At 36.9% G+C, this 18,097-nt stretch overlaps 2 protein-coding genes across 2 annotated transcripts; one reads left to right on the top strand and one right to left on the bottom strand.

Annotated features, from left to right (window-relative positions):
• Positions 1–634: 634 nt before the first annotated feature.
• On the bottom strand, positions 635–12,672 carry LOC112043560 (DNA (cytosine-5)-methyltransferase 1). The gene is made up of 8 exons (XM_052885617.1): positions 12,328–12,672; positions 11,820–11,922; positions 8,399–8,840; positions 7,071–7,284; positions 3,986–6,992; positions 3,603–3,783; positions 2,177–2,358; positions 635–1,737 (listed from the first exon to the last, which is right to left on the bottom strand). Exons 1-8 carry the CDS (start codon positions 12,426–12,428, stop codon positions 1,657–1,659), a joined length of 4,311 nt encoding a protein of 1,436 aa, XP_052741577.1. The 5' UTR covers positions 12,429–12,672; the 3' UTR covers positions 635–1,656.
• A 1,866-nt stretch (positions 12,673–14,538) lies between these two features.
• LOC112043518 (serine--tRNA ligase, mitochondrial) lies at positions 14,539–17,892 on the top strand. The gene is made up of 5 exons (XM_024078982.2): positions 14,539–14,697; positions 15,029–15,740; positions 16,626–16,813; positions 17,218–17,385; positions 17,555–17,892. Exons 2-5 carry the CDS (start codon positions 15,132–15,134, stop codon positions 17,865–17,867), a joined length of 1,278 nt encoding a protein of 425 aa, XP_023934750.1. The 5' UTR covers positions 14,539–14,697; positions 15,029–15,131; the 3' UTR covers positions 17,868–17,892.
• Positions 17,893–18,097: the final 205 nt, after the last annotated feature.

Here is an 18,097-nt window from a genome sequence, read left to right as displayed (position 1 = left end):
ACCTTCACTTTTACCTTTAACTTTATATTTTATAATGGTGATGGATTGGAACGCCAGGGTAATTAGGATTGTGCAGGAGGGTGGATCAGAATACACTATACATAAAAAACTGAAACTTGATTACCTACTGTAGGATATAAGTAGTCTGAGAAAGATATGACGTCACTCGACTATCTCATGTTGGCTCGCGCTGTCGCTAGGTGGCGCTAGTTGATTCCATGAATAGTGGGATTTAGGTAGGAGACCTTCAAAGCGCAGGAATGGCTTGTGATTTATGGCATTCGCCGTTTGGTCGGCTGGTGTGTTGTGGCGACGGACGATCCGTCAACATCTGTCGTGGAGTATTCCTTCTCGGATTACTTTGCGTTAGGCAGAGAGAATCTCTGTCTGTTGTAAAACAGCTTCGTAAACCAACACACCCTTCCCAAACGGGCCTTTAAGCCGAGGTTAGAGTCCCATTCGATGCTACTGCGGTCGCTCAACCTCTGAAGCTCTGAAAACGCCCGTCAGGTCCAATTAAGGAGAAAATGGCTACAGATCTGCAGCTTAGCAACTGGATCTAGAGGAAATTTGTACGACTTGTCGAGAATAGCGTTTCAATACAATAAAAAAAGGTCAAAAGGATAAAGAGAACTAGGTAAAAAAGGACTTTATTTCATTGTCAACAATGTTATAATTAGTACAAAATATAACAATATTTTCTGAACTGGTAATTGTTATTAACCTTACAATAAATTATAAATTGCGGTCGCAGCGAAAACGTCAATATTTACGCTCACGAAAGGCACAGTGGTCAGTTTTTCCAACTCTATTACTTAATTTTTCCAACTCGCCATTTTGTATTTACACCTTTATACATTGAAAACGCTCTTTAATCCATTGACTCATCCACTTGAGTTTATGCTCGCAAACAAGTGATCGTAGTGATCGTTTAGTAGAACATATTATAGTTCCATAAACTTATACCTACTTGTGCGCTTTTTTACTTGTGCGCTTCAAAAAAGGCGGAGGTTCAGAATGTTTTTCTCTTTTTTGTTTTTTAATGTTTGTTACCTCATAACTTCGCCATTTATTTACCAATTTTGATTTTTTTTGTTTGAAAAAAAATTAAATGGGTTCAGTAATTTTACAATCAAAACAACTGCTAAAATAAGTGAACAAATTGGCCAATACTTTAAAATAAAATTAAAACAAAATAAAGTTTAAAAGCCTATTTGGCGCCGCTTTCTAACCGATCAATAGAAAGAACATAGGATAGGTACAATGTTATTTTTCGCTTTTTAGAGTCTTTCATCTTTGAAGTCGGTTCAATTTTAACGTAACTTTAGGTGAGTTAATTCGAAATAAAATAAGCTGGTCGTGCACTGGATTAAATGAGTTAACTCTTATTCCTACAAAACATTAAGCTTATGCAAAAAATAAAGTCTGGCCGCTCAGAGATTTCGTTTCTAACACGTGTCAATGTCAATGTCAATCAGATATTTAAAAATCTTTTATTAACCATAATAACGAGTAATAATTGAATAACCATGCCTTAAAATAAACGTATTAATTTTGGACTAAAACAATTACGTAATTAACAAAATATATAAAGTCTGTCAGAAACGCAATCTCTGAGCGGCCAGACTTTATTTTAACACTATGGGCACAGCTACGTCACGTTGCTGAGAGGCTCAAAGCTTTCTTGATTTCTCGACCCAGTGCCAGTCCCAAGGGCGGCGGCACTGCATTTCCAATCTGAAAATTAAAAAATATTTATTTAACAGGTATACAATAAAATATAAATGCTTGCTGGCATTTAATTTTTTATTAATGTTAGTAGTTAGTAGTAAGAGTAAAGGTTAAAATTCTTTCAACACTATTTAGAACTCGAAAGATTTGTATGCATCAAATTATGCAAATACTGGACCGATTTGAAAAATCCTTTCACTTATACAAAGCTACATTTATGTATGGACATAGAAAAATTTTAATGGTGTTAAATATTTTCGATGTGTGAGTTTACCTCGCCCCTCTCAAAAAACGACAGACAATTTTGTTCGTGAAGTTAAGTGCGATGCATCTCCATTTTCTAATTCCTCTATGGTTAATGATTTTAAACTTATTTCGTGGTTGTTCATTATGAATGTTATTTAAAAAATTCCTCTATGGTTAATAATGATGATTGTGTATGGACCTGTCTGTGTTTGTCCTGCACGGAGCCGGCAAAGAGGTAGGTGTCGCGGAAGCCCTGCGAGCGCGCGCACTCGCGCACCGACACCACGCGGTGCTGCTGCGGGTGCAGCACGCGGCCCTGCTTGCCCATCGGCTCGGGGTCCGTCACCGTCGTGCTGAAGTAGCCGTCCCACGACACGCGCCCTGCATGCAAACCAAAAGTGTTCCTGCTATTGCCTACATATTCAGATAGTAAACGCAGAAAAAATAAAATCTGTTACACATGGCATAAAACATCTTTATATAATAATAGCATATTTCACATGGCGCCTAAATTGTACAATAAACTGCCTCCAGAGTTAGCCGACAGAAACTTGAGTGCTGAATGATTGATTGCTGAATGAATGATTCTGTATTAAAGATTATTTAATTGACATTTTTTAATAAACTTTGACGTAATTTATTGACACTTTAGAGAATAAGACATTTGAAAATATATAAATAAATATAGTGCGCATATGATATTGTAAAAAACTAATTTAATATTGTATTTATTTTGACTAGTGATTTTTAGATAGTTTTAAGAAATTTGCATGCCAGTATATGGCGAATTGTATAATGTACCTATTTCAACATTTATTGTATACCAGGTAATGTAACTGTACAAATGCAAATAAATAAATTGAATTGAATACATTAAAAAACTACAATCATTAATTAATTACTCTCGATCGAAACTAAAATTGCCCAGAAAATTTAAAAAAAAAATTAAAACTTTACCAGTAGATGGCGTACTTAGAGAACTTTGAAACAATCCCTTTTTGTACACTACAAGAATCTGTTGCGATGCAGTTATGCCCGAGGCTCATAGATGGCGCTTTATTTTTTATTTTTGCAAGAAGTTTTACTTCAATCCCTCATCAACCCATATTCGGCTCACTGCTGAGCTCGAGTCTCCTCTCAGAATGAGAGGGGTTAGGCCAATAGCCCACCACGCTGGCCCAATGCGGATTGGCAGACTTCACACACGCAGAGAATTAAGATAATTCTCTGGTATGCAGGTTTCCTCACGATGTTTTCCTTCACCGATTGAGACACGTGATATTTAATTTCTTAAAATGCACACAACTGAAAAGTTGGAGGTGCATGCCCCGGACCGGATTCGAACCCACACCCTCCGGAATCGGAGGCAGAGGTCATATCCACTGGGCTATCACAGCTCTTCTTTTACTTCAATAGTGTGGTCTAAAGCTCGTATTTTTATTCTACATTTAAAACTAGTAGATATTAGTATAGATAGGGGTAACAGTGTATGTGATGATTATTTCTGAAGATATGATGAATACATACTGCCCTGCCGTGGATCGCTCAAACCCGAAGCTCATGACGTCATAATGACTTAAAATCGTTGATTTGTATGATATATCCTCCTCATATAGATCAGTTACCGTAGAGGCCGGCCCAGTTGTTGTGCCGGTTGGCGGTGTGCGGCAGGCACCACGGGATGAGCGTGTTCTCCTGCTTGTCGGCCGGCGAGCACGCGCCGCCCGCCGCGCACGCGCACACGCCGCGCATGGCGCCGCCGCCCGACCGACCGTTCTTCTTGTCGTCGTACCGATATTGCAGCACCTGCAATGTTTAACGTTTCATTAATAACAAAAATAACAACTCTATGAATAACTATCTGGTTTGAAGTTTTAAATTGATACATGCTGCTCACCGCTGGATACTTTCTCAACTCGTCCCTCATATAAGGTGTTCTGTACCATCCATATAATCTATGAAACAAAAGAAAAGATAATAAGACAATAATAATGAAAGTTTAACATACCTTAGATTTGGTTCCATCGGAGAGCGTGACGGATATATTGGGAAGGTCCCGCCAGTCGGAGCCGGGCGTGGTGGGGATGCGCACGATGCGCGCCTGGATCAGCGGCGCCATGTTCTTGCAGATGTGGTCGCGCAGCTTGACGCTGTCGTCGCTGCTGCGGACCGTACGCTGGAAGTGCGTCTCCGGCATCGAACCGTATTCGATCTCCAGTCTGTTGGCGCCGTTCGCTATAGGCGGCAAGTCGCTCATGGCGTCCCGGATGGTGCACGTGCGCCGCGGGGCCGACTCCTCCCACTGCACGTCGCTCGAGAACCGCTTGCCGTCGATCGTGGTGGTGAGCGAGCAGGCGCGCCGGCTGAACACGTGCGTGGGCTCCGGGTAGCGCGGCAGGCGGTACCCCGGCGCCGCCGCCAGGATGATGAGCCGCCGCCGCGTCTGCGGCACGCCGTAGTTCCCCGCCTGCAGCACCCCGAACGTGCACTGGTACCCCATCGCCAGCAACGCCCTCAGCGTCAGCTTCAACACCATGCCCTTCTTGAACGCGACGAAGTTCCGCACGTTCTCCAGTATGAAGTACTTCGGCCGGTAGTAGTCGCAGAAGGAAAGGTACGACACGACCAGCGAGTTCTTGAAGTTCGAGTACTCCCTCGAGTTGAACCGGTTCATCCCGGAGAAGCCCTGGCAGGGCGGGCCGCCGCACAGCAGTTCGACTTCACCCTGGCGCGGCAGGCGCAAACCGCGCGCGCTGTTCGGAGCACCATTCAGAGCCGCCTTGAGCAGCTCGTTGCAGTCTTCGTTGAACACTGTGCAGTTCTTGTTGTTCAGCGAGTAGGCGTGCGCCGCAGCCTCCAAGTTCTCGACGGCCCACTCGCATTTGGCCGCGCCGGAGCGGTGCAGGCCGTCCGACAGCCCGCCGCAGCCCGCGAACACGTCCAGAGTCCGCAGAGGCCGCACTTTGACTTCCACACTCTCGGCGACGCTCGGTTCCACAGTTTTGCTCGACTTCCCTTTCCCCTTTCCTTTGTCTTTCCCTCTGTCCCTGCGGCCGACGCTTCGCGCGTGCTGCGGAACGTCGTCGAACCGACCCGAACGTCTGTCGAAGCTCTGTCTGAAGTACACCCTGCTGGGATCCATTTCCAACCATTCGTGTATCTTGTCTTCTTGTGGAATGTTGTCCACGTAGACCAAGTGGCAGATTCCCACGACGGCGGAGAAGGGGATCTCTTTGATCTCATCGCTCCAGTACACTACGTTGAGATCCTCGTGATGCGGGAATTTGCTCGTCGTGTTCTCGGGTCGGTAGAGCACATGGACCCGCAGGTAGATGTCCTGCGGCGCAACGAGCGGCCCGTCGCCCGCCGCCACCACAGCGGCTACGTGGCCGACGCAGAAAGGCTCACTCGTGTCGACGTTGGAGCCCCGCAAGTTATTGTCGCTCTTCCTGTAATACTCTGGGTATATGTCCTCGTCTACTTTTTCCAACTTCATTTTACCATTACTCATGCTTTGACTGACTGAATTATTTTTAAATTTAAAAGTCCCTGGTTTAAGAAAAACTCCGCAACCTTTCTTATAATCGTTGTCACGCCATTTAACATTACTCCATTCGGTTCTGTTCTGTTCTGTAACTATGTCCGACTTCTCTGTGACTTTTCCGTACACCTTGGGGATGTCCTTGGCATCGCGTCTCGTCTTACGCTCGCACGATGGACAAAATCTATGTTTTCGTAAGACGTTTGGACATTCTGGATCAATCGGAAGATCTTCGAAGCGTGCAGTGAACCTTTCGTAATATTTTTGATAAAAATACGTTTTGCCATCGTCTTCAAACAATTCTTCATCTACTTCCTTTCCCCCTAATTTAAACCAATCTTTCGGTAGATCTCTTTTTTCGACACTCGCTTTTCTTAAAATAGATGAGAGGGGGGCGCCGTGATAACATCTGTCCCCCAAAAACACTTCCCGCGCATTGCCGACCTCACCCAGTACAGTTTCAGATGCTCTAATGAAAACTTCACAATGATAAAAGTCATTATTATTATTTTTATCTTTCCACATATAAGTCACTCTGGCAACCAGTGCAGGAATATTTGATCTTGAAGTTTCCACCATTACAAATTCTCCCACAGTTAACTCTTCACCGTCAATTTCAACTCTTTCATAATATACTTTTGTAGCGTCATCCTTGACGGGTTCCCCTATCCACCTTATATTTTTACAGTTGACTCCCAAAACCTTAACAGGTAGAGCGTCATTTATCTTGTCGAGCATTCGCTTTTGCGCTGTTTGTTCGTAATCTTCCTCCTCCTCATATTCAGAGTCGTCTGCCTGCTGCACTGCCATGTTGGGGCAGAGTCTTCTGATGCAGGCCTTCTTAGTGCGGCCGTGGCCCCCGAACTTGAGCATGGCCCGACACGCGTTACACTCTCCACAATCTGGCAGTTGGCACGCTTCACACACGCCACATCTTTTTCTCCTTAATGTATGTTCATAATTTGTTTTGTCTAATTGATCAGTAAAGAAATATTCGAAAGTCTTTTGGACAAGAGGAGTGGTAGTCGCTTTTGTCCACGCCTTTTTGTCGACCTTTTTGTAAGAAATTTTAGTGTGGAATTTTCTCTTGCCAAATTTAATTCCCATTAGTTTGACGAGTTTTCTCATACAGGGTAATGTTATCAGAGGTTCGTCGTCTTCATCAGTCTCCAGACTCACGACTTGATCGCAAATAAACTGAGCATGTTTGTGCAGCATTTCTTCAGTCATTTCTCTGTTATCTAGATCAGGAATTGTATGTCCTCTGAGGATTGCCAATAAATCTTCATAGCTAGGTTGAAGGTAATGATACTCCTCTATGTACTCTATTACAACTTTACCGACCCATATTCTTTCATACAGGTTATTCATAAGTGGTGTATATTCTGGACTGGGCTTAAGTAGATTATATTCACCAAATTCAGTAGATAAGGCTATACAATTCTTCTCTCCCCCATCAAAACCGTGAATATACCTGTTTCACAAAAAATATCAAAATTAAGTAATATGTTTGCAATACATCTACATTATGAACTTATAACAAATATTTTACCATTCTATGACAGGCCCAACATCTTTAACTGGAATAGATTCTTCATCAATATCAGAAGAGTCTGAGCAAATGGACTTAAGATATCCAGACATGAAAATCCGAACATCATTTTCAACTAGCCCTCCATCTATTGGACACAAGTGGCCATGCTCATCAAATATTGAAAATCCAGTGATATTTGTTTGTGGTCTCTCCATTATATCTCCATCATCTCCTAAAACAATTCTTAAACAGTTATTTCCACTTAATCAAAATCACACTCAATTAAAAACTAAAATGACTAAATTGATATAATGTTTTTTGATCTTATAATAAAATATGTTTTATTTTAATAAAATTTTAATCAAGATGAAATAATAATCTTAAACAAGTATATATATGATAAAATTAACATACTTAGTATTTTAGTGAATTTCAAATGAATATTTGTTGAGTCAGTATTTCTAAAGATGATGTTTAGGTGAGACAAGATATAATTTTGCTTGCTTCATTTTGATCTTTGTTTTAGATGTTAATTCATATTGAATCTTCTATCAAAAATACAAAATTGACAAATATTTCAAATGTGACCAATATTTTCTTTCTACTCCAGACAGTTATGTTAGGAGTGAGTAATACAAGAGTCCAACAGGTGGGGTTTAAACTCATGACCTCTCAGTGGTGAGTCAGATCTATGGAACTGCTGAGGCTGATGAATTAGAGGCACAACACCTGATACCTGAAGTGAAGTCAAAGGGAGAGTGGAACATTGTTATTTATATGCCTGCAAATTTTTGTTGTTTCATTGTTTGGATTAGATGGTAAAATAGCTTCCCATTTAACATCATGTGGATCATTTGCATATTTCATCAATTATAAGTTTATTAAAATAGATGGAGTATCCCATTTCTAAAAAGTTCTCAGGAATACAAGGAATTAAAGGGATGTGAAGTTTTTTTCAATATACACTACAAACTATATTGTGTAAGTATAATAATAATTTGATTTAACTCAATGGGTAAATTTGTCAGTTAAAGTAAAATAGTTAAATTCCATTTAAATAATACAATTAATTTATTAACGAACTGTAATAAATATATTTTATAGGTATTTTACTAATAAGTACCAAGATAGTTAAGCTGGTGAATGCTAGTTTTATTATATAATATTAAAATATTAATAATAATTATAAATACATTAAGTACTGTAGAACAATTAAATGAGATTTTTTTTACCACAGTAAATTTTTTTCTAACCTAACTCAATGGGTTAGATTATAAATAAAATTACTGTGGTCTCAGCATATCAATGAAAGTATTTGTGTTAAATTGTTGAATACAGTTGCTTACCAGAAGCTAATATTAACTTTTCATTAGTTAGTGCTATAAACTCTTCTACTGCATTTTGTGGATGGCCTTGGTAGTAAATAATATCCGAGTTATTTAAATATTGGCTACAAATTGTACATTTTTCCATATCAGGAAGATTATTCACAATTTCCTCTGTATGTGAATCATGTTTTTCCACATTTCCATTTTCTTTGAATTCATTTTGTGATGGTTTTAAATCATTAGTACACATTTCAGTTATTCCGTTATTCTTATCAACATCTAAAGTATTATTATTTAGTTTAGTTTTAGTGTCGAGATTGACGTCATTGTTATTTGAAACTTCTGACACAACTAGTTCTTCATTTTTCTTTTCATCTAAAGGTATATTTTCATTACAAATATTGCTACTCTTTTCTTCTATTGTTGGTGTAGGTGAAACTGGACAGAGTTTTATTTTTTTCTGAAATCAAAACAAATATTTTTTTTTCTTCAACTGCTTCATACTTGTAGTCAGGGATCCGTTAAACATTTTTTACACCTGATTACTATCAAGTTACCATAAGTAAACCGTAAACGAATAAACCAGTTAGCTACAGATTTCTATGAAGACCTTTACTGGGATGCTATTACTGAAGAAGTAGATACCAACAATGACCAAGAAAACGAAGAACCTATCCCATGCATCCTAAATGGAGAAGTAAGAAGAGCCATACTGTCCCAAAAAAAGGACAAATCACCAGGGGATGACAGCATAACAAACGAACTTCTTAAAAATGTAATAGATATAATAACTTGTCCCCTCACTATGCTTTTTAATAATATCTTGATACAGAAGAAGTGCCAAAACAATGGACACAGAGCACAATAATCCTGATTTATAAAAAAGGAAGTAAAGAAGACATTAACAATTACAGACCCATAAGCCTTACATCAAATCTATATAAAATATTCTCAAAAGTTTTACTAAACCGAATATCTAGCACTCTGGATGAACACCAACCACGGGAACAAGGAGGCTTTCGTAGTGGGTACTCAACACTTGATCACATCCATGTTATAAAACAGATAATGGAAAAATATAATGAGTATAGTATGCCCTTATATATAGCCTTTGTAGACTATAACAAGGCTTTTGACTCCATTAAACACAATAAACTATGGGAAGCCTTAATGGATCAAGGAGTTGAACAAAAATATGTACGCATTTTAAAAGAAATATATAAAAACGGTGTTGCAAAAATACAATTGGAACAACCAGGAAGAGAATTCAGAATATTAAAAGGAGTAAAACAAGGTGACCCACTATCGCCCAAACTATTCTCTGCTGTACTCGAAAATATATTTAGAAACTTACATTGGAACAACTTTGGCCTAAATATAAATGGAAAAAATTTAAACCATTTGAGGTTTGCTGACGACCTTATTTTACTATCAAATAACTCAAAATCACTCCAAATAATGGTACAACAACTAGCCACAGAAAGTGAGAAAGTCGGTTTACACATGAACACCAACAAAACAAAAGTAATGACTAATTGTAAGAAAGAAGATATAAAGTTGGGTTCAAACATATTGGAGTATGTTGATGAATATATTTATTTGGGTCAAACAATATCACCGAGAGAACAAAACACAAAGGAAATAGACAGGAGAATATGCAAAACCTGGAAAAGCTACTGGTCCCTTAAGGAAGTTATGAAAAATAAAGATATCCCTATATCAGACAAGTCTAAAGTATTCAACACCTGTATCTTGCCATGCTTAACCTATGGTTGCCAAACCTGGGGTCTGACTGAGAAAAATATTATGAAACTGAAAACATGCCAAAATAATCTAGAAAGAAGCATGCTTCATATAAAAAAACAAGACAAAGTCAGACTCTCTACTATCCGAAGCAAGACCAAGGTCAGAGATGTGGCAGTAACAATTAAGAAGCTTAAGTGGAAGTGGACAGGACACTTCATGCGGGATAAAAGGGATAAGTGGACCAGGGATGTGACAGAGTGGTATCCTAGGATAGGAAAAAGGAAAAGAGGTCGCCCCTGCCAAAGATGGGAGGATGACCTCAGACAGACAGCAGGAGACACATGGAGAAGGAAAGCAAGAGATAGAGAACTATGAAAGTGTCTGGAGGAGGCCTATGCCCGAGGGCAAGCTGAAGAAAAGAATCAGTGTCAATGATATGTTGCAATAATATTTTGTTTATAAAATTCAGTAAATAAAGGCTTTATTATTATTATTATTATTACTATCAAGTTAATTTTTCGTGAGTAGCTTCATAACTATAAGACGATCAACTTTTTTAGTTACAAAAATTCTTGATTCTGGTAACTAACTGGGTTACCAAGTAATGAAAATTTAGTAGAGTCTAAACAAGACAATGCTACACAATTTGTAATAATAATGGTAAATGGGACTTTGGAGCAAACCATAGGGTACTTTTTAACCTAAAATAAAAATTGAAGGGGGTGAAATAGGGAATGAAAGTTTGTATGGAAAGTCCTTAATTTTTAGTTAGTTTTAAAAATTTGTTCAGAAATCATAAAAAAATACGAAATATAATGTGATTTAAGAAGAATTAGGAGATTAAGAATTTTTAAAATTCAATTGGTGAAATAGGGGTTTAAAGATTACATTGCTTTCTACACAGATGAAGTTGTAGGCGTCCACAAGTAACTCATGATTTTGACAAATGCTAAACTATATATTGTTGGTTAAGGTTTAGTGTTTACATGACATCAGGAAATGATAAAATATAGACTGTCATGGCTAAAAGTCTCGGCTTTTTGGCTCATATTGCCAAAAAATTATTTAAAATTTAAAAAAAAATTATGTGAAATAAGACTAGCTTTTATGCTATTTAAACAATTGTTTAGGGCATCCCATCTATACTACAGCTTTCTTGATGAGTACTGTTTACCAACAAACAAATTAAAATTGAGGGGATAAATTGCTAGTCATTTCACACCTACTAATCGTTATAATTAACTTGTTCTTAAATTAATGAAAATAAATTTGATTAATAAGCTTAGAACAATTAGATATTGTTCATATATTTTATATAACATTTTATAAACAAACCATCCATCATTTAAAATGAATAAGTTATGGAATGACATGAGTTTTCTATCTTCATTTCTAATTTCTTTGTTGGTAAACAGTACTCAAGAAAAGCTGTAGAATAGGGTACTAGAGATAATAAATTTCAAAATTGAGTTTAATTTAAAACCCAGGGTTCCTATTAACATTTTCTTTGCAGTTTTCTTAAGGATAGGGGGCCCACAGGGGAAAATTGCATACAGTATTAATCCGGCACTGCAAGTAACAGACAGTGTTGGATACAGACATCTCATAGAGCAAGTGTAATAATGGAGTGATAGTTATACCCATGATGTTATGAAAAGAAAGATAAAGAATAAATAACATAAGTATAACCTACATTGTTATTGTCTTCTACATTCTCAGTGCTCCTGCTTCGTTTTGTAGGAAACATGCTAGTAATTTTCATTTGATTACTCTTTCTGTTGGAGAGACGTCGTGATCTGAAATAAATATATCCACAACACCATTGGTCAAATATTAACAACTAGCTGACGCTGCACAGTTTCATCAGATAATATATAGCATATAGCCTTTTATGATAAATGGGTTATCTAACACTGAAAGAATTTTTCAAATCAGATCAGTAGTTCCTGAGATTAGCGCGTTCAAACAAACAAACAAACTCTTCAGCTTTATAATATTAATAGATCTAAACAAACCATAGGCACTTTAAGTGTTTTCAGATAGCATGGGTAAGGTGATAAGTCGCCTGTAAGACGTTCATTTCACGTACTATTATCGTGAATCGCGGCAAACTTTTAAGCGTGAATTGAAACGAACTGTCACCCATCCTACATGAAACGAACTTCTATTAAAGTACTTAGGCAAGTACAAAAAAATCTTACTGGCGAAGTTGTGTAGTTGACGAGTCGACGTCAGTGTGATCTTTCTTCTCACAAGAACTTCCATTGTTAAAGAGACAATCGTTTTCCAAAGAAGCCGGCATAGTTGGACAATTGATGCGATAAATAATATACCGAACGTCACATGAAACCTAATGGATTTACCATTACAAATTTATTTAATTCCACTGAAAAATATTGAAATTATAAATTACAAGAGATTCATCGTATCTAAATGTTGGAAATAAACCTATTATATGTGAATATTGAATACAGTTTGAATTGAACCTTTGCTTTGAAAGTAGGACCATAGGACAAAACTCGCTCACAAAAGTTGTCAGTTGTCATTTTTCGCGCGATATTTAATCCAGTTCCAGTTCCATAGACCATTCAAAATTTTAAAATAAATACCATACGGCTTTGAGATCTAGTACTTCACTTCAGTACATCACATGCATCACACAACATAAGTTACGTTCCACTTGGGGATCCTAATAATAACGCACACTTTATCACATAAGTAATAATTTAACTAATTGCTTTATAATTGAATCGAGTTAAATATTTAATTTATGTAATATGTATTGTAATTGAAAATATTTTACTGTCGGATAGTTGTGAAGAACATTTTGACAGCAGTAACAGAAAATTTAAAATTGTCTGTGGTCGTAAAATCCATCCGATAATCCCTACTAATATTATAAATGCGAAAGTAACTCTGTCTGTCTCTTACGCTTTCCCGCTTAAACCTCTCAACCGATTTTGATGAAATTTGGCACAGACAATCTTTAGACCCTTAGAAATGAAATAGGCTACTTTTTATTGCGAATAAAGGGATGAAGAGGTTAAAATAGAGGTTGAAAGTTTGTATGGGATTTCTTTATTTTAAAAGATAAAACCATGAAACTTTATATTTGAGCACTTGCTAAGACATAATTAAACATTTGTTCTAGCGTTTTTGAAATTTTGACCTGTGAGGGGATGAAATAGGGTTTGAAAGTTTGTATGAAATTCGTCATTTTTGAAGATAAAAACATTACATTTTGTATTTAGGCACTAAATAAGAAACAAAAAATCGTTTGTTTTAGTATTTTGAAATTTTTACCAGTGTGGGAGTGAAATAGGGGTTGAAAGTTTGTATGGATGTTCGTCATTTTTGTAGATAAAACCATGAAACTTGGTACGTAGGTCTCTTAGGTTGTGCAGAATTTTTCTACAAACGGAATTCCCGAAATTCGAACGGAACGGAACGGATTCGGAACGGGAACTACGAAGCCAAACTATTTGTATACGAAATCTTAACCACTGAACAAGATATTTAGAAGTTTTGGGTGTATCAAGTTAAATAAAATTTGGCTTTTGAAGTTAAAATTCCTTTTAACTAATACTTTCTATCGCCGCCGCTGCCGTCGGTAGTCGGCCGTCGTCGCGCACATTCGCCCAGGTGTGACGGCAGGCAACGGCGCTGACCGGGTTCGCTATTGAATATATTTTGAAATTTTTTAATGGAGGGCATTATAATTAATATGATCGATACTGAATCAACAAACTCTTTTTTGTTAGTTTTTTGTCTGTCTGTCCGTCCGTCATTTTTATTACCCGGCATCACACTGAAACTACTGAATTAAATCAAATGAAACTTGCCACAATTTGTGACCATAATACAAAGGAATAAGTAATAATAATACTATTTAGTCGCGAAAATAAAATGAGAAAGGAGTAAACTCGGGGTATAAAGTTTGTATGGAAATTCCTTCAGTTTTCAAGGTACATTCGTAAATGTACCTTGAAAACTGAAGTGAACAAAAAATAGTTCACTAATCATTTTATGATCAGTGAACTAAGTATTTATTATACTTTAAAAAACTTGCAAAAATATAAACTATATGGTGTGAAATAGGAGTTGACGTAGGGGTAGTTTACATCGATTATCACGCGGACGAAATCGCGGGCGTCCGTCCCTACGAATATTATAAATGCGAAAGTAACTCTGTCTGTCTGTCTGTTACGATTTCCTGCTTAAACCTTTCAACCGATTTTGATGAAATTTGGCACAGACATTTTCACGCGGACGCCCGCGACTTCGTCCGCGTGAAAATCGATGTAAAGTGAAAAGACCGTGCTCCTAACCACTACTCTATGGTTAGGAGTATTAGTGTTCTGTGGCAGTCCGCAGTACTAATAATTTACTCTTTGGGCAGTACTGCTGTGGGCTGTGGCGCCCACAAACGGCTAAAAAGATAGTGGCACCCTTCATTTGTCGTCTGTGGTGGCGCCTAAAAATAAAACTAAGAAGAATTTTCCTCGTGTTTTCCAGGTTTTCTCATTGGTAGTTACTAGTTGGTACTGAGAGTTGAGTTTATTCTCTAACAGGTACTACAATAAAAAGACAACAAATCTTAACAAAAACAACAACTACAAAAAGCTTAAATATAAATTAAAAAAATATTTTGTCTTTTTACTTTGAATTGTGATGGTCATTTTGTAATTTTAAATGTTCTAATAGCCCTATTGCAATTTTTAATTTAATGGGGTTGATATGAATGATAATTACTTAAAATAAGTTATAAAATTCAAGTTATTTCTTAGTTTTAAACCATTACTCAGTAATGTTAATACTGATAACATTAAACCAAAGATCAAAATATTTTAGAGGGTATGATACTAAAATAAAGATGATACTTACTTTATATATTGTTTTCAGTTTTCAAAAACTTACTGCATGTATTTTACAAACTAGCATTTTAGGCTAGGAAGAAAGAGTGGGACTAATTTAATAACAAGAAAAGAATATAATATAAAGAGAGATGTTTAAATCTTGTCTATGCAAGCCATCAAGGCTTATGGGAAAGTCAATGCAATTTAAATATTTTTCAATATGTAACTTTCCCGATATTGATACCAACTATTATTGTGATGTGAAAAATATGACAGAAATACGACAAAACATTCAAAGCAGAAAAGGTATTGGAAACATTGAAAAAATGCATGAAATATATAACTTGTTAAAATCAACTCCAATTGCTAATGAGACATACAAGAATTTAAAAGAAAATTTATACAAAGAACTTGCGTGTTTGCCTAATAGAACTCATCCCATTGTTAAGACTTATGAAGAACAACCACATCTAATTCATGAGATTAACAAAAAGAAAGATTTCGGTAATTATAAACCATTGGAGTTCAGTGAGATCACAAATCTACTAAACTTGATGAGAACTGATAAACTGGGGCACACTTGTGGTAATAAAAGCTATTATTATATTGGAGAGTTGGCAGAATTGGAGGAGGCATTAATAAAATACACAGTCTCAGAGTTGTTGAAAGAAAACTTCAAACTTGTATCGGTCCCTGATATATTGTCCAGCAATGTTTTACAAAGTTGTGGAATGATGATCAATACTGACCGCACTCAGGTAATATGTCGTGATGATGAACTAAAATTATTATTAGCACTAGCAAATGTACCTGATGTGTTGTCAAACAAAATACTCTCAAGATACATTTCACTTGAGCATCATCACAATAAATTGAAAATTTTCAATTTTTCTCTACAACTGCTGATGTAAGCTAAACTGACAGTCTAATTTGATTCAGATATTGCTTCAAACGAAATTACAGTGGAATTCATAGAAGTGGAGACGCCCAGGGGCTTGTTCACCCACTGAGTGTCAAATTTAAACTCTGTGTTTGAAAATTCAACACTCAGCATTGAAAATGGCCCCCTGGGGGTGCCCCTGCAACGTTTATGAATTCCACTGTTATCTTAACATGAATGATATTATGTCCCGGCAAGTAGTCTCCCTTGTAAGACTGTACTTAACATCAAATGAATGAAATAACAAGGCTAGTCCGAAGCGCTTCACTGCTTCAACAGATAAATAGTTCTATTGGAATCTCCTTTGTTAGTACTCTCTTGGCAATATATAAATAAATATCTCAACTTATAATTATAGTAATGAAGGCTCCGTAATAATAAGCGAATACACTAATATGCGAAAGTTTAAATGTAAGTGTTTATGTTTGTTCCTCCTTATCCTGCTGCAGCTACTTATGCAATTTGACTGAAATTTGGAATGGAAATAGATACACTGGCTATTTTTCATCCCGGGAAATACCATGGTTCCTGCGAGATTTGTGAAAAACTGAATTACGCGCGGACGAAGTCGCGGGCGTCCGCTAGTAAAATATGATATAAAATGAAATATCATCAAGCTCAGATTGTGTCATTGCTATTGAGTTAGTTTTAATGTAATCTAACAAACGTAGTAGGTACTAATAAGAAACAGGTGATGTTTTAGATATATTCCCTAGATCCAGTACATCATGGTCCTGACTTATATTTGTCGGGCACAGCAGAAATGTCTTTGGCTGGCCTTCTAAGAGATTCTCTTCATGACACAAACAATTTGCCCTTGAAACTTGCTGCAGTCAGTAGATGCTATCGTGCTGAGACATCTAATGTAGTGGAAGAACGAGGCACATACAGGTAGTTAATCAACAGCTGAAAAGTAAACTGTCAACTATACTATGTAGTTGACAGTTTACTTTTCAGCTCTCAAAATTTCAAATTTAATCATACATCATCATCATCATTATCAACCCATATTCGGCTCACTGCTGAGTTTGATAGCCAATAGTCCACCATGGACGGATTGACAGACTTCAAACACGCAGAGAATTAAAAAAATTCTCCGGTATCCAGGTTTCCTCACAATATTTTTCCACGAGTTTGAGACACGTGATATTTAATTTCTTAAAATGCACACAACTGAAAAGTTGGAGGTGCATGCCCCGGACCGGATTCAAACCCACACCCTCCGGAATCTGAGGCAGAGGTCATATCCACTGGGCTATCACGACTCAAATTTAATATAATGGTGTTAATTTCAGAGTTCATCAATTTACTAAGGTTGAAATGTTTACTGTAACAACTCGAGAACAATCTGATGACATGTTGGAGTATCTAAGAGGCATGCAAGAACATTTGTTTTCACCATTAGGTTTACATATGAGAGTTTTAGACATGCCACCACATGAACTTGGAGCACCAGCATACAGGTATACTTGCCAACAAAACATTTATTAACAAAATATATAAAGTTGTACAATTTCAATTTCTTATAAAAATATAAAAATTCAATATTTAAGTATACATTGGTTTATTAGGCAGTCCAAGGTGAACTTGTTAATTAGGATTAAAGTTAATTGCCTATTTATGTTTTCCCAGAAAATATGACATTGAAGCTTGGATGCCTGGACGTAGCAATTATGGTGAAATCTCTAGCTGCAGCAACTGTACAGATTACCAATCGAGAAGGCTTAATATAAAATATTATGATTGTAACTCAGAAAAATATGTTCACACACTTAATGGCACTGCATGTGCCATACCCAGAATGCTTATTGCTTTATTGGAAACCCATCAAGAACCAAAAGGAAAAATTAATATACCAATAGCATTGCAGCCATATTTCAGTGGAAAGCAGTTTATATCTAAAAACTCAAATGTACCTAAATTAAAACTGTTGAAAATAAAATAAATTGAAGAAATTTTTTCATGGAGAAGTTTTTTTTTTGCATTCTAAATTCTAATAAATCTATACTGATATTATAAATGTGAAAGTAAGTCTGTCTGTCTGTTACCTTTTCACTGCTAAACGGCAGAAGCTATCAAGATGAGTCTTGGTATAATGGTAAATGGGACCTTGGAAAGAGTACTTTTAACCCTAAAATAAAAATAGAAGGGGTGAAATAGGGGTTGAAAGTGTGT

The sequence above is a fragment of the Bicyclus anynana genome, chromosome 14, assembly GCF_947172395.1.
Source record: "Bicyclus anynana chromosome 14, ilBicAnyn1.1, whole genome shotgun sequence".
Taxonomy (NCBI): Eukaryota; Metazoa; Arthropoda; class Insecta; order Lepidoptera; family Nymphalidae; genus Bicyclus; species Bicyclus anynana.
The sequence above is the reverse complement of the archived record's forward strand: the minus strand, read 5'-3'. Positions and strand labels throughout refer to the sequence as shown.